Source organism: Bos mutus, chromosome 1, assembly GCF_027580195.1.
Source record: "Bos mutus isolate GX-2022 chromosome 1, NWIPB_WYAK_1.1, whole genome shotgun sequence".
Classification (NCBI taxonomy): domain Eukaryota; kingdom Metazoa; phylum Chordata; class Mammalia; order Artiodactyla; family Bovidae; genus Bos; species Bos mutus.
In genome coordinates, this window is record NC_091617.1 from 82,737,111 (window position 1) to 82,754,461 (window position 17,351).

At 42.0% G+C, this 17,351-nt stretch overlaps 1 protein-coding gene across 1 annotated transcript in view; it reads left to right on the forward strand.

Moving 5' to 3' along the window:
- The first annotated feature begins 2,432 nt into the window (after positions 1-2,432).
- The window catches only part of MCF2L2 (MCF.2 cell line derived transforming sequence-like 2), a 265,716-nt gene continuing 250,797 nt past the window's right edge, over positions 2,433-17,351 (forward strand). Inside the window, exon 1 of the mRNA XM_070372807.1 lies at positions 2,433-3,041. Coding sequence (XP_070228908.1) covers positions 2,966-3,041 — 76 coding nt within the window. The 5' untranslated portion in view covers positions 2,433-2,965. The remainder of the gene's footprint in view (positions 3,042-17,351) is intronic.

Here is a 17,351-nt window from a genome sequence, read left to right on the forward strand (position 1 = left end):
GCTCAGATGGTAAAGATTCCGCCTGCAACGCTGGAGACCTGGGCTCGATCCCTGGGTTGGGAAGATCCCCTGGAGGAGGGCATGGCAACCCACTCCAGTGTTGTTGCCTGGAGTATGCCTATGGATAGAGGAGCCTGGCGGGCTACAGTTCATGGGATTGCAAATAGTCAGATACTACTGAGCAACTAAGCACGTCGCAACCTTTGGCATATAATTGATATTCAATAGATGTGACTGATTATTAATTTGTTCAGTAGAGAGGAAGGCAGGCTATTCTGACTTGTTCCTTGATTTTGCCATACATCAGAGCAATGTAATTTGTCAGAGACAAGAGATAAATCATAATTAGGATAGATAAAAAGAGGCACAGAAGGGAGGAGGGCGGTGGAAGAGAGAAGACAGGAAGCCTGTCCATGTTCACAAGAAAAATGGAGATAATGACTGTTTTCTTGAAGGAACAAGGAGGTATGGGCTATTGAAAGCTATGCTCATTTCTGCTTAGTTATACGATTTCAGAACTGCAAAAGGGACCTTGGGGATCACAGACCTACTCCCTCATGGCCCAGGTAGAGTAGCTGAGGCCCCAGAGAGTGTGTGTGAAAGATGAGGGGACAGAACTGGTTTCTGAAGACAGACACTGCCTGTTACATCTTGCCATAAGTCAGCCAATTCATCTCCATGGAAACCCCTGAAGATTGTGAAGGTACAGATGTGGGAAGGAGAACTGCCTTCTGAGTGTGATTTATTTCTTTCCTTTTTCTCTCATTCCTATTCATAAGCTTCTCCTTACTCTTCCCTTCTCCCTTCCCTTACATCTGTGATTCTCACCCATAAGAACCTGACTTAATCCAAGAAGCTGAGTTCACTGAATCTGCAAATTCCAGAAAGTCCCACATTATCAGTCTCCTCAGCAATATGTTGCTTTCTAGAGACCAGTTCACAGTTGGCTCTGACTGGGCACTGGATACTACTACTACCAACAGGAAAGCCTTCATTTGGTTCCTCAAAAATACTTGTCATCCTTGAAGAGCCAGAAACTACTGTGGAAACACAACCCTAAGCTATATTACTCCTTTGGGTCTTTAAACCCTCTCTGAATTTCTTGCAAGGGGTTGCTATGAAAATGGTTGCTCTACTTGTGCAGGCAAAGTGCAAAGAGCCTAGTCATAGGAGGGAAGAACCTCTGCACAAATTTCACTTTGCAGGTGGCTTAACACCACCTCTTAACCACAGCCCACAACTGTTAGCAGAAAGCATTAAAGAACATCTCCAAACGCCTGGGTTGAGGAGCTATTACTAGAAATTTCATTCAAGGTGTTTGGGGTTTGGCTTTTTACATGAAAAAGAGGAAACCTGAGCTTTCCAGAATTGGCTCAGAACCTGTGGGTGATCCTGGCACTCTTGCGACCGGGTCCCTCCTTTTAAGAATGGATTGGGGGGACAACCTGGCCAGATTTGCATTTGTTCAGGCTTTTCACGTGGGCTTCTGAATTAGGTTACTCCGCCTGTCAGGTAGTATCTGGAGCCACCTAATGAAGCCCTGCGACGGCATCTACCACTGGATAGTTGCGGAGCAGACGCTCCTGTGTCTGACAGGGAGGATTCTCAAGGACGCTGTGCCAGAGCCTTTCCTGGAGGGAGCGCTGGCGCGCCTGTTGGCTGGCGCAGCGCTGGCGAGCTGTACAAAGGAAAAGGCCCACACGGTGGAGTCACTCGTACTTCGTACCCGCCTGCTGAGCCCGGCTGCTGCACAGCCCGCGCTCCCGGCTCCAAATGCGAGTGTGTCCAGTGGACTCCGATAACTGAACGAGACAACCCCTAACAGGGGGAAACAAATTCTAGCCACCCGTGGTTCCCCGGAGTCAAGAGATGGGACGGTGAATTGTACCTCATACAGCCCTTCTTCCAGAGCACCGCGGGCGGCCGCAGAACTTCCTGCCAGTCCCTTTCTTGCCTGGGCTTCTCCACAGATACCAGGCGAGGGGGCGGGGTGTAGGGTGTAGGGTGGGGGTAGGGTGGGATACCAAACTGAAGTCGCTGTCTTCTCTCCCCGACAGCTGGAGGACAGATCTTGAATCGCCCCCAGTCTTAAGGGACGATTCAAGATAGGTTCCTAGTGGCTCAGAGAGTAAGGAATCTGCCTGTAATGCAAGAGACCTGAGTTCCATCCTCCGATCAGGAAGATCCCCTGGAGAAGGAAATGGCAACCCACTCCAGTATTCTTTCCTGGAGAATGCTATGGACAGAAGAGCCTTGTGGCTTACAGTCCTTGGGGTTGCAGAGTCGGACACCAATGAGCAACTAACACTTTACGGGAGTGGGCACATCATTCTTGAATAAGGACACGCGCGTGCGCACCTCTCCGGGCGCCTCGGGCACCGCCCCCGGGCGGGGAAAGGTGCGCGCGGAGGCTGGAAGCGCTGCGACGCGCTGTGAGGCGGCGTAGGCGGCGCCGAGCAAGCCTCCAAGGTGCTGAGCACCTCAGCTCCTCAGTGCTCCGCAGCCGCCGAGTCCGCGCGCCTTTTGTGGGCTGACAGAGTATACTTCATCCCGACCCTCCCAGGAGGCAGAGCCAAAGATCGGACCTCCGATCCAGAAACCTATTCACCCGCCTCGACCCAGGAAGCCAGAAGCAGGGTTACGGCGAAATTGGGGCGACGTGCTCTTCCCACCTTCGGAACTGCTACTTTGCTGTCTCCCAAAGGCTGTCGTCGCGTTGGGAAAGCTGCTCGACATAATCTTTAAATTTACCCCCTGCGGGGCGTGGCTGGCGTCCTCTACCGTGCGGCCGTGGAGAGTTGGCCTTGACTGGGAGTGACTCTTGTTTTGTGCCTTAGGAGAGCGAGAAAGAGTGTGAGGGCCGAACATCCTTTGGAGGAGATGCCTTTAAATAGTCATCCATAGCAGCGATAAAAACAGATTTGTGTTGCTTTGTTTTGTTTATACCGAGTGGTTTTTCTGTGAAATGCTGTTTTGGTTAAAAGAAGAAATGGCCCCTCAGGAGTTCACACGGCGACTGGCCACAGTGATCACTCATGTCGGTAAATGACGCTTTTTTAAATCTTGCGTTTTATTAATGGAGGGTGGGGGCGTTGTCTGGGACCTAGTCTCCCCCACCCCTCACAGCAGCCCTGGGATGGCCTTGGGTGTGGACCTCGCTGCCTTGGGTGGTGCTCTGTAACGGGCATCCCTGGAGCGCAGCGCTCGCAGCCCTCGGGTCCGCCGCGTCTGGCGGGGCCGGGGTAGGCTGTGAGGCAGGTGTCTTCACCAGGCAATTGCCAAGTCTCTTGAACCCTACACCGAGGGCTCCCTGGAGGTTAGGATCTGTTACCCGCTGCTGACCGCGGGCAAAGGTGGCGAGTTGTGTGGTAATTGACGCGACTAGAAAGGAGAGGGAATAGGAAGAAGGGAGGCCGGTGCTTTCCAGCAGAAACTGCTGCCAAGGCACTGGGAGACGGGGTGCCGAGGTGCGGGCCACAGTGGAGGTCCTCTGCGCAGTCCTGCTCCCTGGCCTGTCCCGTGCAAGTGCTGCCTGGAGGTGTCGCCCCATCCCTGGTGAAACCCACTGAGAAACCTCTGCAAGCCCCGGGAGACTGAGCAGTTTTAATCCTCTTCCATGAGTTAAAAAAGCGGAGCAAAACATGCGTGCCTTCTTCCTGAAATAAGGGTTATGGTGGAAAGACAGGACATTGAGACAGTGGCAAGGTTAATTCTTTTTATCATTCCCCCACCCCTGCGCCTTCCCTGGACCTCCTTAAATAAAAAACACATTCAGGTTCAGATCTTTTGAATGTAGCTGACTAGAATTATCCTGATCATTTTCTCTGTTGCTCACTTCACTTTGAGGTTCTTCTGTGAATGTAAATCAGTTTTCATTGATAAAGTCAGTAGGTTTTCAATCTCATTGTTCCACCCATTTGTTAAAACTGCCTTCTTGGTATTTATATGATAAATATTGCTTCAGTTAGCCATCAGTGCTCTTTGAGCACCCTAGGTCAATGTGTTTAGTACAATAATGATACATACATTATTCATACTTATGGAATGATACACATGTGGGGATAGACTTTGGAAAATGATTTATGGACACATAGGGAGGCTCAGTTTTGATGATTCAGTTTTAAAACATGTTTCTGGTGCCCAGTGTGGCCACTGAACTGGTTTTTAAGACAAAAGGTTAGTAGAATTCTACCAGGAAAGACTGAATGTGAAATACTGCTGAAGGCAGGATAAAATAAAACAGAATTTCGGGTCTGAAATATACTGAATGCTGAGATGATTGTGCTAATACCAACAGGGAAAGAGCAGTGAACTGGGGGTATGACTGTCTGAATTTGAATCCTGCCCTAGAAAAGTCATGCAACTTCAGACTGGAAAATGGGAATTTTAATAATCCTTCCCACCCAGCTCAAAGTCTGCTTGTAAGATAATGTGGGTGAAAACACCATCTAACCTGTGGCTGTGTTATTGGTCCTATTCTTGTATCCTCTGCCACTAAAGATATTGGGCAGATCACTGAGCCTCTTTCAGGGTGAAGCTTCCCATCAGTTAAATGAGGAGGTAGATGTGGACAATTATTCTCACCTGTTTCTCTGGATGTAGGATCTTCTTGAAGATATGGTAGGCAGTATATTCCTTGGCTGACATCAGGCTGCCTGTGGGGCCCAGACTATGGTATTTTCTTCTCCACCTTGCTCCCTCCCTCGTTCCATAGTCAGCTCCATGTAGGATACAAACATGAATTTGTTGTAGTTTATGCCCTCAAAGAACTTCTAATGACCCCTGGCATTTGTGTGCTTTGCAGCATTCTGTCTCTTCCTGTGTAATCCCACAAACCTGTGAAGTAGGTGGGGTATACATTATCACTCCTATCTTACAGTAAAGGAATTGAGACTTAGGAGGTTCATCATTTAAGGCTTCAAGAGGTTAACCAGTGGCAGGCTTAGGACTAGAAAGTACTTTTCAGATGCTCTGTTTGAGGATCTTACTGAGGGGTTCTCTAACCCTGAAGCTGCCCTTGCCTTCATGGAGAACTGAACTGGGTAGCTAGTAAAGCTTCTCATAGACTGGATTGGCTCTGTTTTGTTTTTTTTTTTCTTCTTCTTCCATTTTTATTGATATATAATTAACATACAGCAAGCACTGTATAAGTTTGGGATGTATAATGATTTGACTTAAACACATATGAAACTATTACCACAATAAGTTTAGAAAATATCCATCATCTCATTGAGATACAACATTGTGTGCTAAGTTGCTTCAGTCATGTCTGACTCTCCAAGGCTGCAGACTGTAGCCCACCAGGCTCCTCTGTCCTTGGGATTCTCCAGGCAAGAGTACTGGAGTGGGTTGCCACGGCCTCCTTCAGAGATGCAACATTAAAGAAACAGGAAAAAAAAAAAAAAGAAATAGAAAAAACTTTTTATTACTTGTCATGAGAACTCTTAGAATTTATTCTCTTAACAGCTTTCATATATAACATACCTTAATTATATTTATCATGTTATACATTATATCCCTAGTACTTATGTATCTTATAACTGGAAGTTTATACTTTTTGACTCCCTTCATCCAATTCCTGTTTCCCCCTACCCTCTTCCTCTGGTAACCACAGATCTGATCTCTTTTTCTACAAGTTTGTGTTTTGAAGTATCGGATTTGACTTCGGGCATTTCCTTGATGAGCAGCCTTTGAGGGAGTTTGATCATGAGTTGGGGAAGGATTGAGAAGTGCTTGCAGCAAGATGTAGAACATTCTCCGGGTCCTGTCCTACCCACTCAACTGGGCAATAGTGCTGTGCTTTCATACTAATTCGACCACTTCTGCCTCTCAGTCAGTTCCCCCTCCAGCTGGGGTTTCCGCTCTTTCCATAGTCCTTTAGATTTGACAGTTCAGGTCTGGGGCCTGATGATTCAGTTTCTGAAATATCTCATGAGTCTCTTTCCTCTGTCCATTCCCACTGCTACCTGCCTGTGACCTGCTTCAGAATGTCATTTCCTCCTGACTAACCCTTGTGCAAGCCTCCTGCCTTTCTTGTGTTTGCCTTTAATCTATGCCAGGAGTAAAAACAACAGCAAAGCCACACACACAGAGCACTGTGTATTCTAGAACCTTTGATGATATCCATACATAGTCATTGTCTGTAGCCTGGAGTACAAGCTCTGTACTATTTGGCACACTTCCTGTCTTATTCCCCAATACCTGATATTTCTACACCTATGGTTGCTTAACTCAGGCTCTTCTGTTCTTCAGCTTTGTTCCTCTATATTTTTCTACCCTGTTCCCACTTCTAAACTTTTGCTTCTGCTTTTCCCCCACCTTGAGTGACCCCCCTAAAATGTTTCTTCTCACACGAATGGTATACACCTTTCAGTCCTGAATCAACATCGCCTTCTCTGATCCTGATATCAGGACGTAGTGATTCCTGCTTTTGAATTTGAAGTAGGTTTTGTTCTACCCCCATGACACATACTCTCCCTTGTATTATGGTTAGTTGGTTATTCATGTGCATATCTCTGCTCCTAGACTCTTCATTACTTATCCATGTGGCCTAGACACTCACCTAACACAGGACTTCCCTCTAAGGAGGCACAGAATAAATGTTTACTGAATAAATGAGTGGCTTGTTGTGCCTTGAACTGAACTTTGAGTACTTAGTAATGCCAGGCAATTTTTACACTTTTAAGAACAGCTTGGAAGCATTTGTAAATAACTCTTTCAAACCCGATTTTTCAGGTAGACATGAAGTCCTTCAAATGTTCTTCATATGATATGGTTCTCTGTGGGATCTCTTTCTTTGGATTTTGTTAGTTTGTCAGGGAGCCTAATAAAAATATGCACTTCACATGTGAGCAGTGTCCAAGTGTGTTTTTACCTACATAGGGCACAAAAGAGGACCATCCTCTCACCTTTACTCTGGACTGTACAGTCACATTGGTTCAGTTACAGAATTTCAGAATCAGAAGTGTTGCATGATTTTCTCCATCCCATCCCTTTCAAGTCTTTAATCTTCTCTGCAACTTTTACTGTACTGCTATTTATATGCAAAGGTGCTGCCTAAGAAATCATGAACTTTCTCTTAATGCATCTCACATTGCTCTCGAACTTTGATAGACAGGGCACATATGGTTAACATAGAGCTTTTATTCAGTGGAAACCCTTAGTCATCCAGCTGATCAGTGTTGGTAATGCCTCATGCAGGTTTCACATTTCTAGTTCAGGTCATTCTCCACCTTGTCATCTCATATTAGAAGTAATTATTTTTACCTTACTTTATCATTGTTCTAAAATAATTTTATGTTTGTCCATGCCCAATTAAACTGTGAAGCAGAAGGGACTACCCTTTGAGATTCCTTATATACTTGGAGATTGGATTGGTGGCTGTTTTAGTGATAAAAGCTGTAGGATTTTGATTTGTAACCCAGGTTGCTACATTTAGGACATTACTGGCATTAGCAATAGGCAACCAGAAGAATACTAAACTAAGAAATTCAGCTCACAATTCTTTATTCTATACAATGGAATAGTGGCTGAAATGCCTCAGATTAGGTCTCAGCTAAAGTTGGTGCTGAAGGAAGAGCCTAATGAGCAGAGTATCTGCTGTTCAGATGGGATTACCTGCTGTGAGGACAACTAGACATGCTGGAGTAGTGACTTCACCTACACTAAAAGTGAATTAACTGGATCTGAGCCATTTTTCTGTTAAGCTCTCTAGACACTGTGCCTAGGGCTTATGGACTAAAACTGTTTTCCTCCTAAAAAGATAATTGACAGCTGAATTGCAAAATAAAATTTAAGAAATGTTTCAATGCTCACAAATAGTATTTTATTACATTAAAAGAAGTGCATATTTGGAATTCCACTGCTGGAATGCCAGTGTGGAGAACCCCATGGATCCATTCCCCAGTGATACATCTGTAACATCTGGTGAAAACTGTAAAATAAATAACCTTTTAAAGTCTCTGAAAGTTGTACTAAGGGCATAGAGAATATGAAAAAAAAAAATAAAGGCAAGGAAATCTACTAAATCTTGGTAAAAACAGTGAGTATGTGGTACTTGAGCTGCGATCTGCTCCCTCTCAGCTCAGTGTAAAGGAAGCTCCACTCTTGATTGGGTCATGGCCAAGAAGACAGGGCTTCCTCTCCCCTCAGCTCTCAATTAAGAGATATAGTATCTCACCAGGAGGGGCAACGTGTCAGCATTTCTTATATTCTCCAACTGTAGGTTGCAGAGGCTCAGTTCTTGGTGAGTGTTCCACCCAGTCCTCACTCATAAGATGAAATCTCTAACCCACATGTGCCTTTGATCTGCTTCATTTTGTACTCCAAGAAATGGTATGGACCTAACAGAAGCAGAAGATATTAAGAAGAGGTGGCAAGAATACACAGAAGAACTATACAAAAAAGATCTTCATGACCCAGATAACCACGATGGTGTAGTCACTCACCTAGAGCCAGCCATCCTGGAATGTGACGTCAAGTGGGCCTTAGGAAGCATCACTATGAACAAAGCTAGTGGAGGTGATAGAATTCCAGTTTAGCTATTTCAAATCCTAAAAGATGATACTGTGAAAGTGCTGCACTCAGTATGCCAACAAATCTGGAAAACTCAGCAGTGGTCACAGGACTGGAAAAGGTCAGTTTTCATTCCAACCCCAAAGAAAGGGAATGCCAAAGAATGTTCAAACTACCACACAATTGCATTCATCTCACACGCTAGCAAAGTAATGCTCAAAATTCTCCCAAACCAGGCTTTAACAATACGTGAACTGGGAACTTTCAGATGTTCAAGCTGGATTTAGAAAAGGCAGAAGAACCAGAGATGAAGTTGCCAACATCTGCTGGATCATTGAAAAAGCAAGAGAGTTCCAGAAAAACATCTACTTTTGTTTTATTGACTATGTCAAAGCCTTTGACTGTGTGGATCACAACAAACTGTGGAAAATTCTTAAAGATGGGAATTCCAGACCACCTGACCTGCCTCCTGAGAAATCTGTATACAGGTCAAGAAGCAATCGTTAGAACCGTTAGAACTGGAACAGCAGTCTGGTTCCAAATTGGGAAAGGAGTACATGAAGGCTGTATATTGTCACCCTGCTATTTAACTTATATGAAGAGTACATCATACAAATGCTAGGCTGGAAGAAGCACAAGCTGGAATCAAGATTGCTGGGTGAAATATCAATAACCTCAGATATGTAGATGACACCACCCTTATGGCAGAATGTGAAGAAGAACTAAAGAGCCTCTTGATGAAAGTGAAAGAGGAGAGTGAAAAAGTTGGCTTAAAGCTCAACATTCACAAAACTAAGGTCTTGGCATCCAGTCCCATCACTTCATGGCAAATAGATGGGGAAATAATGGAAATAGTAAGAGACTTTATTTTTGGGGGGGTCCAAAATCATTGCAGATGGTGACTGCAGCCATGAAATTAAAAGATGCTTGCTCCTTGGAAGAAAAGCTATGACCAACCTAGACAGCATATTAAAAAGCAAAGACATTACTTTGCCAAGAAAGGTCCATCTAGTCAAAGCTATGGCTTTTCCAGTATTCATGTATGAATATGAGAGTTGGACTATAAAGAAAGCTGAGTGCCGAAGAATTGATGCTTTTGAACTGTGGTGTTGGAGAAGACTCTTGAGAGTCCCTTGGACTGCAAGGAGATCCAACCTGTCAATCCTAAAGGAAATCAGTCCTGAATATTCATTGGAAGGACTGATGCTGAAGCTGAAACTCCAATGCTTTGGCCACCTGATGAGAAGAACCGACTCATTGGAAAAGACCCTGATGCTGGGAAAGACTGAAGGTGGGAGAATAAGGGGATAACAGAGGATGATGGTTGGATGGCATGAACGTGAGTTTGAGTAAGTTCTGGGAGTTGGTGATGGATAGGGAGTCCTGGCGTGCTGAAGTCCATGGGGTTGCAAAGAGTCTGACACAACTGAGCAACTGAACTGAACTGAACTGAACTGAACCCGTGTGTCAGAGTCAAAGAACACCAAACCCTGATTGATCTTGCCCTAGCTCCCTTATAGGGTGGAGTTTTGACATGAGAAGGCATACTAAGACCAGAAGCTTATGCCCTTGGCTCAGAAATTTTGCTCAAGGGAGAGACATTCCCTGAGAATAGTTGAGTACAAAGCCTTCCCCAAAGGAACTGACTTGAAACAGAGTGTGGGGAAGCTGAAACTTAAAGACACTCTTGAAAACAATGGAGATTTTGGTAGTAGCAATTAAGAGGAGGCTAATAGCTCTTATAAGAGCAACAAGCTAAGCCATAGGCCAGCTGATTTACCAAGAGAAGCAGGGAAAGAGATATTAAGATGTGACTTCCTGAGGTCAGAACAAGCATCAAAGCCTCAAAACTACCTCTGCCTATATTTGATTGGGTCAGATTGTGGAGCATTTGACAAACCAGTGCATTGTTGTAAACAATAGAGCAATCAGTGGGTGTCTAGTCCATTTGGGCTGCTAATAACAAAATATCACCGACTGGGTGTGGGGACCGGCCCGATAATGAACTGACCTGAGGGAGCAAGTGGTGCTGCAGAAGGATAAGGAAAAATAAGACTCAGAAATAAAGTGGGGATCAGGGGGCTGATGCCATTCGCAGGCAAAAGCCCAGATCCGAATCCTTGCATGCCTTTTATTGTTAACTTCTACTTCCTTATTCGCACTCTAGAGGTATCTGTTCTTTACAATCTCAGGTCATGGATAAAGATATACAATGCACAGTCCTCAATGTCAAACCTTCAGGCCTTTCATGACTTTGTTTAGCCTTTTGGCTAGCGAGGCCCTTTCTCAACAACTCCCTCAAGGCTCTGGTTATGGGAACAGCCACTAATGGTTTTCCATCAGTCACATCAGTACTTCAACATCTTGTTTTCAAGATGTCTTTCCAAGATGTACTTTTAACTGCTTCCAGCCCTTTGCCTGGGGTTGATGAGAAAGTCATTCTTATTTTTCAAAGAAGCCCTGTTAATTATAATACAGGCCTGTGCATAGCATATTCCTTATATATCCCCTTTTTTTTTTTTTTGAAGCTTATTTTTGGTGATTATTGGCGATCATAGAAGCCAAAGTGATAGTCGCTAACTGCTGTTGTTGTCCGTCAGCTTTCTTGGTGATTCACCACCAGACTATGTAGAAACAGAAAAAAAGACATATAACAATTAACACAAAACCAGCCATTGATCCTCCGATAGTTTTCAAGTGAGGGGTGGGGTTTAATTGAGAAATCCCATCTGCTGCTGCATCCAGCAGATTAGATCCTTGCAAAAGGTGTAGTTTCTGAGAGAAAGTTTCCATAATCTCTTTTATAAGTTATTTATGTCCAGAGATAGATTGCCTTGATTTAAGAGGTGTTGTTTAACTTTGTCCCAATGAAATGAAGATTCATTATATTTGTGAGGAGTGACACAGAAAGAAGTAATATTCCATTCACACTTAAGACGAATCTGTTTTGGCAGACTATTTACTTGATCGCCTAGTAGTGTAACAACCTGTTATAAACCAGCCATTTGTGCAGCCAATTTTCCATCTATTTGTCTCTGGGTAGACCAAAGAACATCAGAATCTTTATGTCCTTCTTGCACAGACTGCACAGTCTGGACACTATGATGTAATGCCACTCCTGCCTCAGCTGCTGTAGCAGCTAAAGCAGTAATTCTAAAATGGCAGCAATTAACAGTCCAATAAACTGTTTAGTGCATTTTAACACTTTCTTAAGGATTTCTTCTACAATATAGGCTGTGGAGCTATCCTGCCATGGTCTATTTATTTTTACAGAAAGCCATACTCCAGATCTGGTTTTTAGAATATATAGAGAGTAGTCATTCTGAAATTGGAGAGAAGAATTGATACAAGTGTAAAAGGAACGATTTTGACAAGTAAGTATCCCAGAAGAGGCATTATAAAAAGTAGGTCCTATAAAAAATATGAAAGGTAAACAAACACATGCTTTAATCAAATGTGTTGAATTTTTTATTGAAATGAAAGATCAGATACTGTCGAATTATATTGCCCCTTTCATGCTGTTATAGGTTGGAAGGCAGCTGCTTTTTTCCACAATTTTGGCTGTAAAGACATATAAGGTAACTGAGGTAAATGAGGGGAGAAACTCCCTCCATGCCAGCATACACAGCTATTAACAATGTTATTCATAAAGTCTAAAGTATTGTTTAACGATATAGGCAAATCCAAATTATTATTTTTGTCGAAAGGATCTCCTTTGGGACTCCAATCAGTAATTTCTCCATCAGAAGTATTGGCCATAATATGTCCAGTATTAGCTTTACATAATTTCCATTGTACCCAATGTTCTATTCCAGATTTTATAGAAATAATACAGTTAGGTAGATGGGGTGGAAACATAGTAGTATTTTCTCCTGTGATATTAAAGGAAATGTTTCTAATAAGAAAAAATGAGTTTTGTTCCCTTGAGGTTCTTTAACTATAGATAGCCAACTTTGTAATCCTCTTTTAAGACAATGAGTTTCTGCCCCCATGCATATAGGGGTAAGATCTGTTCCCACAGTATAATTAACACTAACATTTAGAAGTTGTAGACCTTCTTCTGTTTTTAAAGGAAGGCTTGGGTCAAAAGGTCCAGGTAACCAAGAAGAGTTGTTTATGTGGAACAGAAGAATCCTCCACGTAATTGGTCTTAACAGGGGAGGATTGGGCACATATGCCCAAAAAGTATGACTGGCACTTACTGTGGTAGTTACCACAGATAACATAGCCAAGAACAAGGCAGCTGAGGTCAAAGGCTATCCTTGTTCTTTGACCAATTTTTCCCCTTCAATGGTCAATTTCTTCAATTGACCCCAAGTGGGTGGTTTGGCTTTTTTGGTCCTTGGAGCTGGTTCAGAGCGGTTGTTGATCATCAGTCTTGTTTTCCCCATCACTGGCAGCTCTCCAGGAGGATTGATGTTGAACCATGTCCTCTTCTTTCCTTTCTTTGACATGCTTTCCTGGCACCCAGTGGTGTTGTCCATCATCTGAAATGACAAGAGCATAACCTCGTCCTTTCCTAAGTCTAAGGCCCTTATACCAATTGTTCATAGCATTTTCCCACTGTACAGGAGTATTATCTGCAATCATTTGACCAAGAGTATAATTTTCACTAAGAATAGTGTTCTGAAAATGCAATGTTGCTGCTGGCTTTGTATGATCCAGTCTTAAATCCAAAAAATTTAAAATAAATAAAACGGGCTAATTTCTCTTTTGGTGTCATTGATATGCCATACTTTTCTCACCCTTTCTGTTTAAATAACATATTTTTTAGAGTATGATAAGTGTGTTCAACAATAGCCTGATCTTGAGAATTATGTGGAATACCTGTAGAATATGAAATATTCCAATCAGATAAAAATTTCACAAAACCACGACTCATATATGCAAGGCCATTATCAGTTTTAATATGTTTTGGTAGGCCCATGTAAGAAAAAGCTTGCAAAAAATGTGAGATAACATGAGTAGTTGTTTCTCCAGAATAAGCAGAAGCATAAATCATGCCCTAATAAGTATCCACAGAAACAAGAACAACTCCCAAACATCCAAAAGAAGGGACATGAGTAACATCAGTCTGCCATATATCAGTGGGATAAAGGCCTCTGGGATTAACCCCTGTAGTTGTAGGAACTTGGTGAGTAAAAGTACATGTGGGACAGGCAGGGATAATATTTTGGGCTTCTTGTCTGGATGATTGAAATTTATTCATCAAGCCACGTGTATTTATATGTGCGAATTTATAAAATTTATAAGAAGTAAGAAAAGCAATTAACAAAGAGTTGATGGAATCATTGCCTTTTGCCAATGGTCCGGGCAATTTAGAATGAGATCTGATATGTGTAGTGTAAAAAGGGGCAGAACGAAGCCTTACTATATTTGTAATTGAGATAATATTGTAATAATAGATGATTTAGAAGAAGCCTTTGGTAGAGATATGGTTTCAATAATTTGTGTTATCTGTACAGCATATTAAGAATCTGATATAATATTTAATGCTGTAGAAACATCCTGTAATAAGGTACCTGCTGCTGCTGCTGCTAAGTCGCTTCAGTCATGTCCAACTCTGTGCGACCCTATAGATGGCAGCCCACCAGGCTCCCCCATCCCTGGGATTCTCCAGGCAAGAACACTGGAGTGGGTTGCCATTTCCTTCTCCAATGCAGGAAAGTGAAAAGTGAAAGTGAAGTCGCTCAGTCATGTCTGACTCTTAGCGACCCCATGGACTGCAGCCTACCAGGCTCCTTCGCCCATGGGATTTTCCAGGCAAGAGTACTGGAGTGGGGTGCCATTGCCTTCTCCCAATAAGGTAGCAATAGCCTCTAATTTGGCTTGTTGAACAGAGGTTAGGATAGATTGCTACACCTTTGTTGTGGGTCCAGTATAACTGGCTTTGAGAGTTTTATTTGCATCAGTAAAATAAACAGGGGCATTAATAACAAGAATTGTTTTAGTAATAATAGGAATTATCCATTTGTGTTTAGCAGCAGAAGCAGCTGCTGCTGCTGCTGCTGCTAAGTCACTTCAGTCGTGTCTGACTCTGTGCGACCCCAGGGACAGCAGCCCACCAGGCTCCTCTGTCCATGGGATTCTCCAGGCAAGAATACTGGAGTGGGTTGCCATTTCCTTCTCCAGTGTTTAGCAGCAGTAGTAATCAAAGGTGACTTTGGAAAATGGTTATGAACCTCACCTATGAAATCAGCAATGGCAATTTGCCCATCCATACTGGTAACAAATAATCTATGGATTTGATCATTAGTGAAAGGAAGAACAATTTCATACGGATCATAACCAGAAAGTTGTATACATCTGGATCTCATTTTTGAAACAAGAAAGGAAATAAGCATTGTGTAAGTAGTCATTATTTTCTTAGGAGTGTGGGACAAAAATCCCCGTTCAAGGATATCTTATGGTTGCCATAATATTCCTGTAGGGGAATCTAAAGTAGGAGGAATAAGTAAAGAAAGTGGCACAGTCGGATCTACTTGTTTAGGTTGTCTTTGCTGGATACCTTGATTCACAAGATCTAATTCCTGTTTAGCTTGTTCTGTTAGTACCTGGGGGCTATTTAAATCAGAGTCTCCTTGTAGGATTTGAAATAGGTGTGTCAAGGAATGATTAGGAATTGCTAAAGATGGTCATAACCAATTTATATCTCCTAATAATTTTTGAAAATCATTTAAAGTTTTCAAGGAATCAGTTTGAACTTGTATTTTTTGTGGTTTAACAATATTTCTTTGCAATATATATCCTAAATAGGTATATGGTTCCTGCTCTTGTAATTTATCAACAGCAATATGTAACGCATATTCTTTTAATTTAATCTCTGTATTTAAGAAAATACACTGAAGTTCTTTAGCAGGAGAAGCTAAAAGAATATCATCCATATAATGGATAATATAAGCATGAGGGAATTGTTTTTAAGTGGTTGGGAGACGTATAATTGACATAATGTAGGACTATTAAGCATTCCTTGTGGCAATACCTTCCAGTAATATCGAGACACTGGTTTTTTATTATTAATGGACGGTACAGTAAAAGCAAAATCATCAGATTCTTGTAGAGGAATAGTGTAGAAACAATCTTTAAGATCAATGATTTTTATTTTCCAATTTTGTGGTATCATAGAGGGTGACAATGTCTGGTTGTAAAGCACCTGTAAGTTCAATTATAGCATTAATATTTCTTAAATCAGTTAACATTCTCCATTTTCCAGATTTCTTTTTAATAACAAAGACAGGAGAATTCCAAGGACTAGTAGTTGAGGCAATATGATTAAAAGATAATTATTCCTCTACTAGCTGTTCAAGAGCCTGTAACTTTTCATATGATAGGGGCCACGCTCTGTCCGAATAGGCTCATCAGATTTCCATTTCAATTTAAGTGCTGCTTTTTGTTGTTCGGCAGTGGGCACCCCCCCACCAAAAAAAAAGCCTGTGTATTTTGAACAGGATTATATCCCATATTTGCCATAATTTGTTTAGCTTGAGAAGATATAGTAGGAATTGTTACATAAGCTCCCCATTTCCTCAATAGATCTTGTCCCCATAAATTAATAGGAGTATCTGCAACTAAAGGTTGTAAAGTTGCAGATTGTTGTTCGGGACCTGAATAGGTCAAAATATTAGTACCTTTTAAAATATTCCAGTTAACATAATAGGAACATCTGTTAAAGGCCAAGAAGTTGGCCAGTGCTTTTTAGATATTATAGAAACATCAGCTCCAGTATCTACAAGTCCTGAAAATTGCTTATTATTAACATATACAGATAATGTGGGTCTAGAATCAGATACAAAAGTTTGCCAATATACTTATTTTCCTGTACTTCCAAATCCTCCAGTTCTTTTAATATGAGATTTAGTAGTAGTGATATAAGGTAATAATAACAATTGAGCTATATGATCTCCTTTTATTATTTGATAAGGATACTCTGTTTTCATCATAATAGAAATTTCACCCTCATAATCTTCATCTATAATCACCATTAGGACTTGAACTCCCTTACTTGCTAAACTACTGTGTCCTAATAATAATCCCACACTTCCTTTAGGTATTGTACCTTTAATTCCAGTAGGGATTTTATAAATTCCCATAGCTGGCATAAGAAGTAAATTATCAGTGGCAAGGATATCTGATGCTGCGCTCCTGGATATTGCAGAAAGAAGGTCAGCAACCCAGGTGTATGGCTTGGAAGGCCTGGATGAGGTTGCTGTTTGCTGGCTTGGTACACAAAAGGAACAGCATTCCAGGTTTTTTGAGAGCTCATATTGTTTGATGGGCCCTGAGCAGGGCCCTTCTTCCAGTTTCCCGACAAAGGGGATCCATTTTTATGAAATTTAAATCTATACTGATTAGCCCAATGATTGCCTTTATTACAGTGAGGGCATAATCCAGGTGTCTTTTCATTTGTGGGAGTAGGCTTATTAGGTGTATTTTTATTAGTCTTGCAATTTTTCTGCACATGTCTTCTCTTATCACTACTAAAACATTTAACCTGCTGATTTGCTTGCTGTTTCAAGCCCGTAATGGCTTGAACCAACAATGGCATCTTATAGGGTTCTGATCCAATATCATGACAAGCCTTAATATAATCCTCTAGAGGCTTTCCTTGTGCTTTAAGAGGCTGTAAAACCTTTTGACATTCTGAATTTGCATTATCATAGGCAAATATTGGTAATAACATATCCCTTAATTCAATTTGAGCAAGAATTCTCACCAGATTTTGTTTTAATCGGGTGATAAAATCAGTATAAGGTTCTCCATTAGATTGTTTTACATTAACAAAAGAAGGATGAGACTGTTCTGGGGGCTAACCTTTTCCCATGCTCTAAGACAAATCA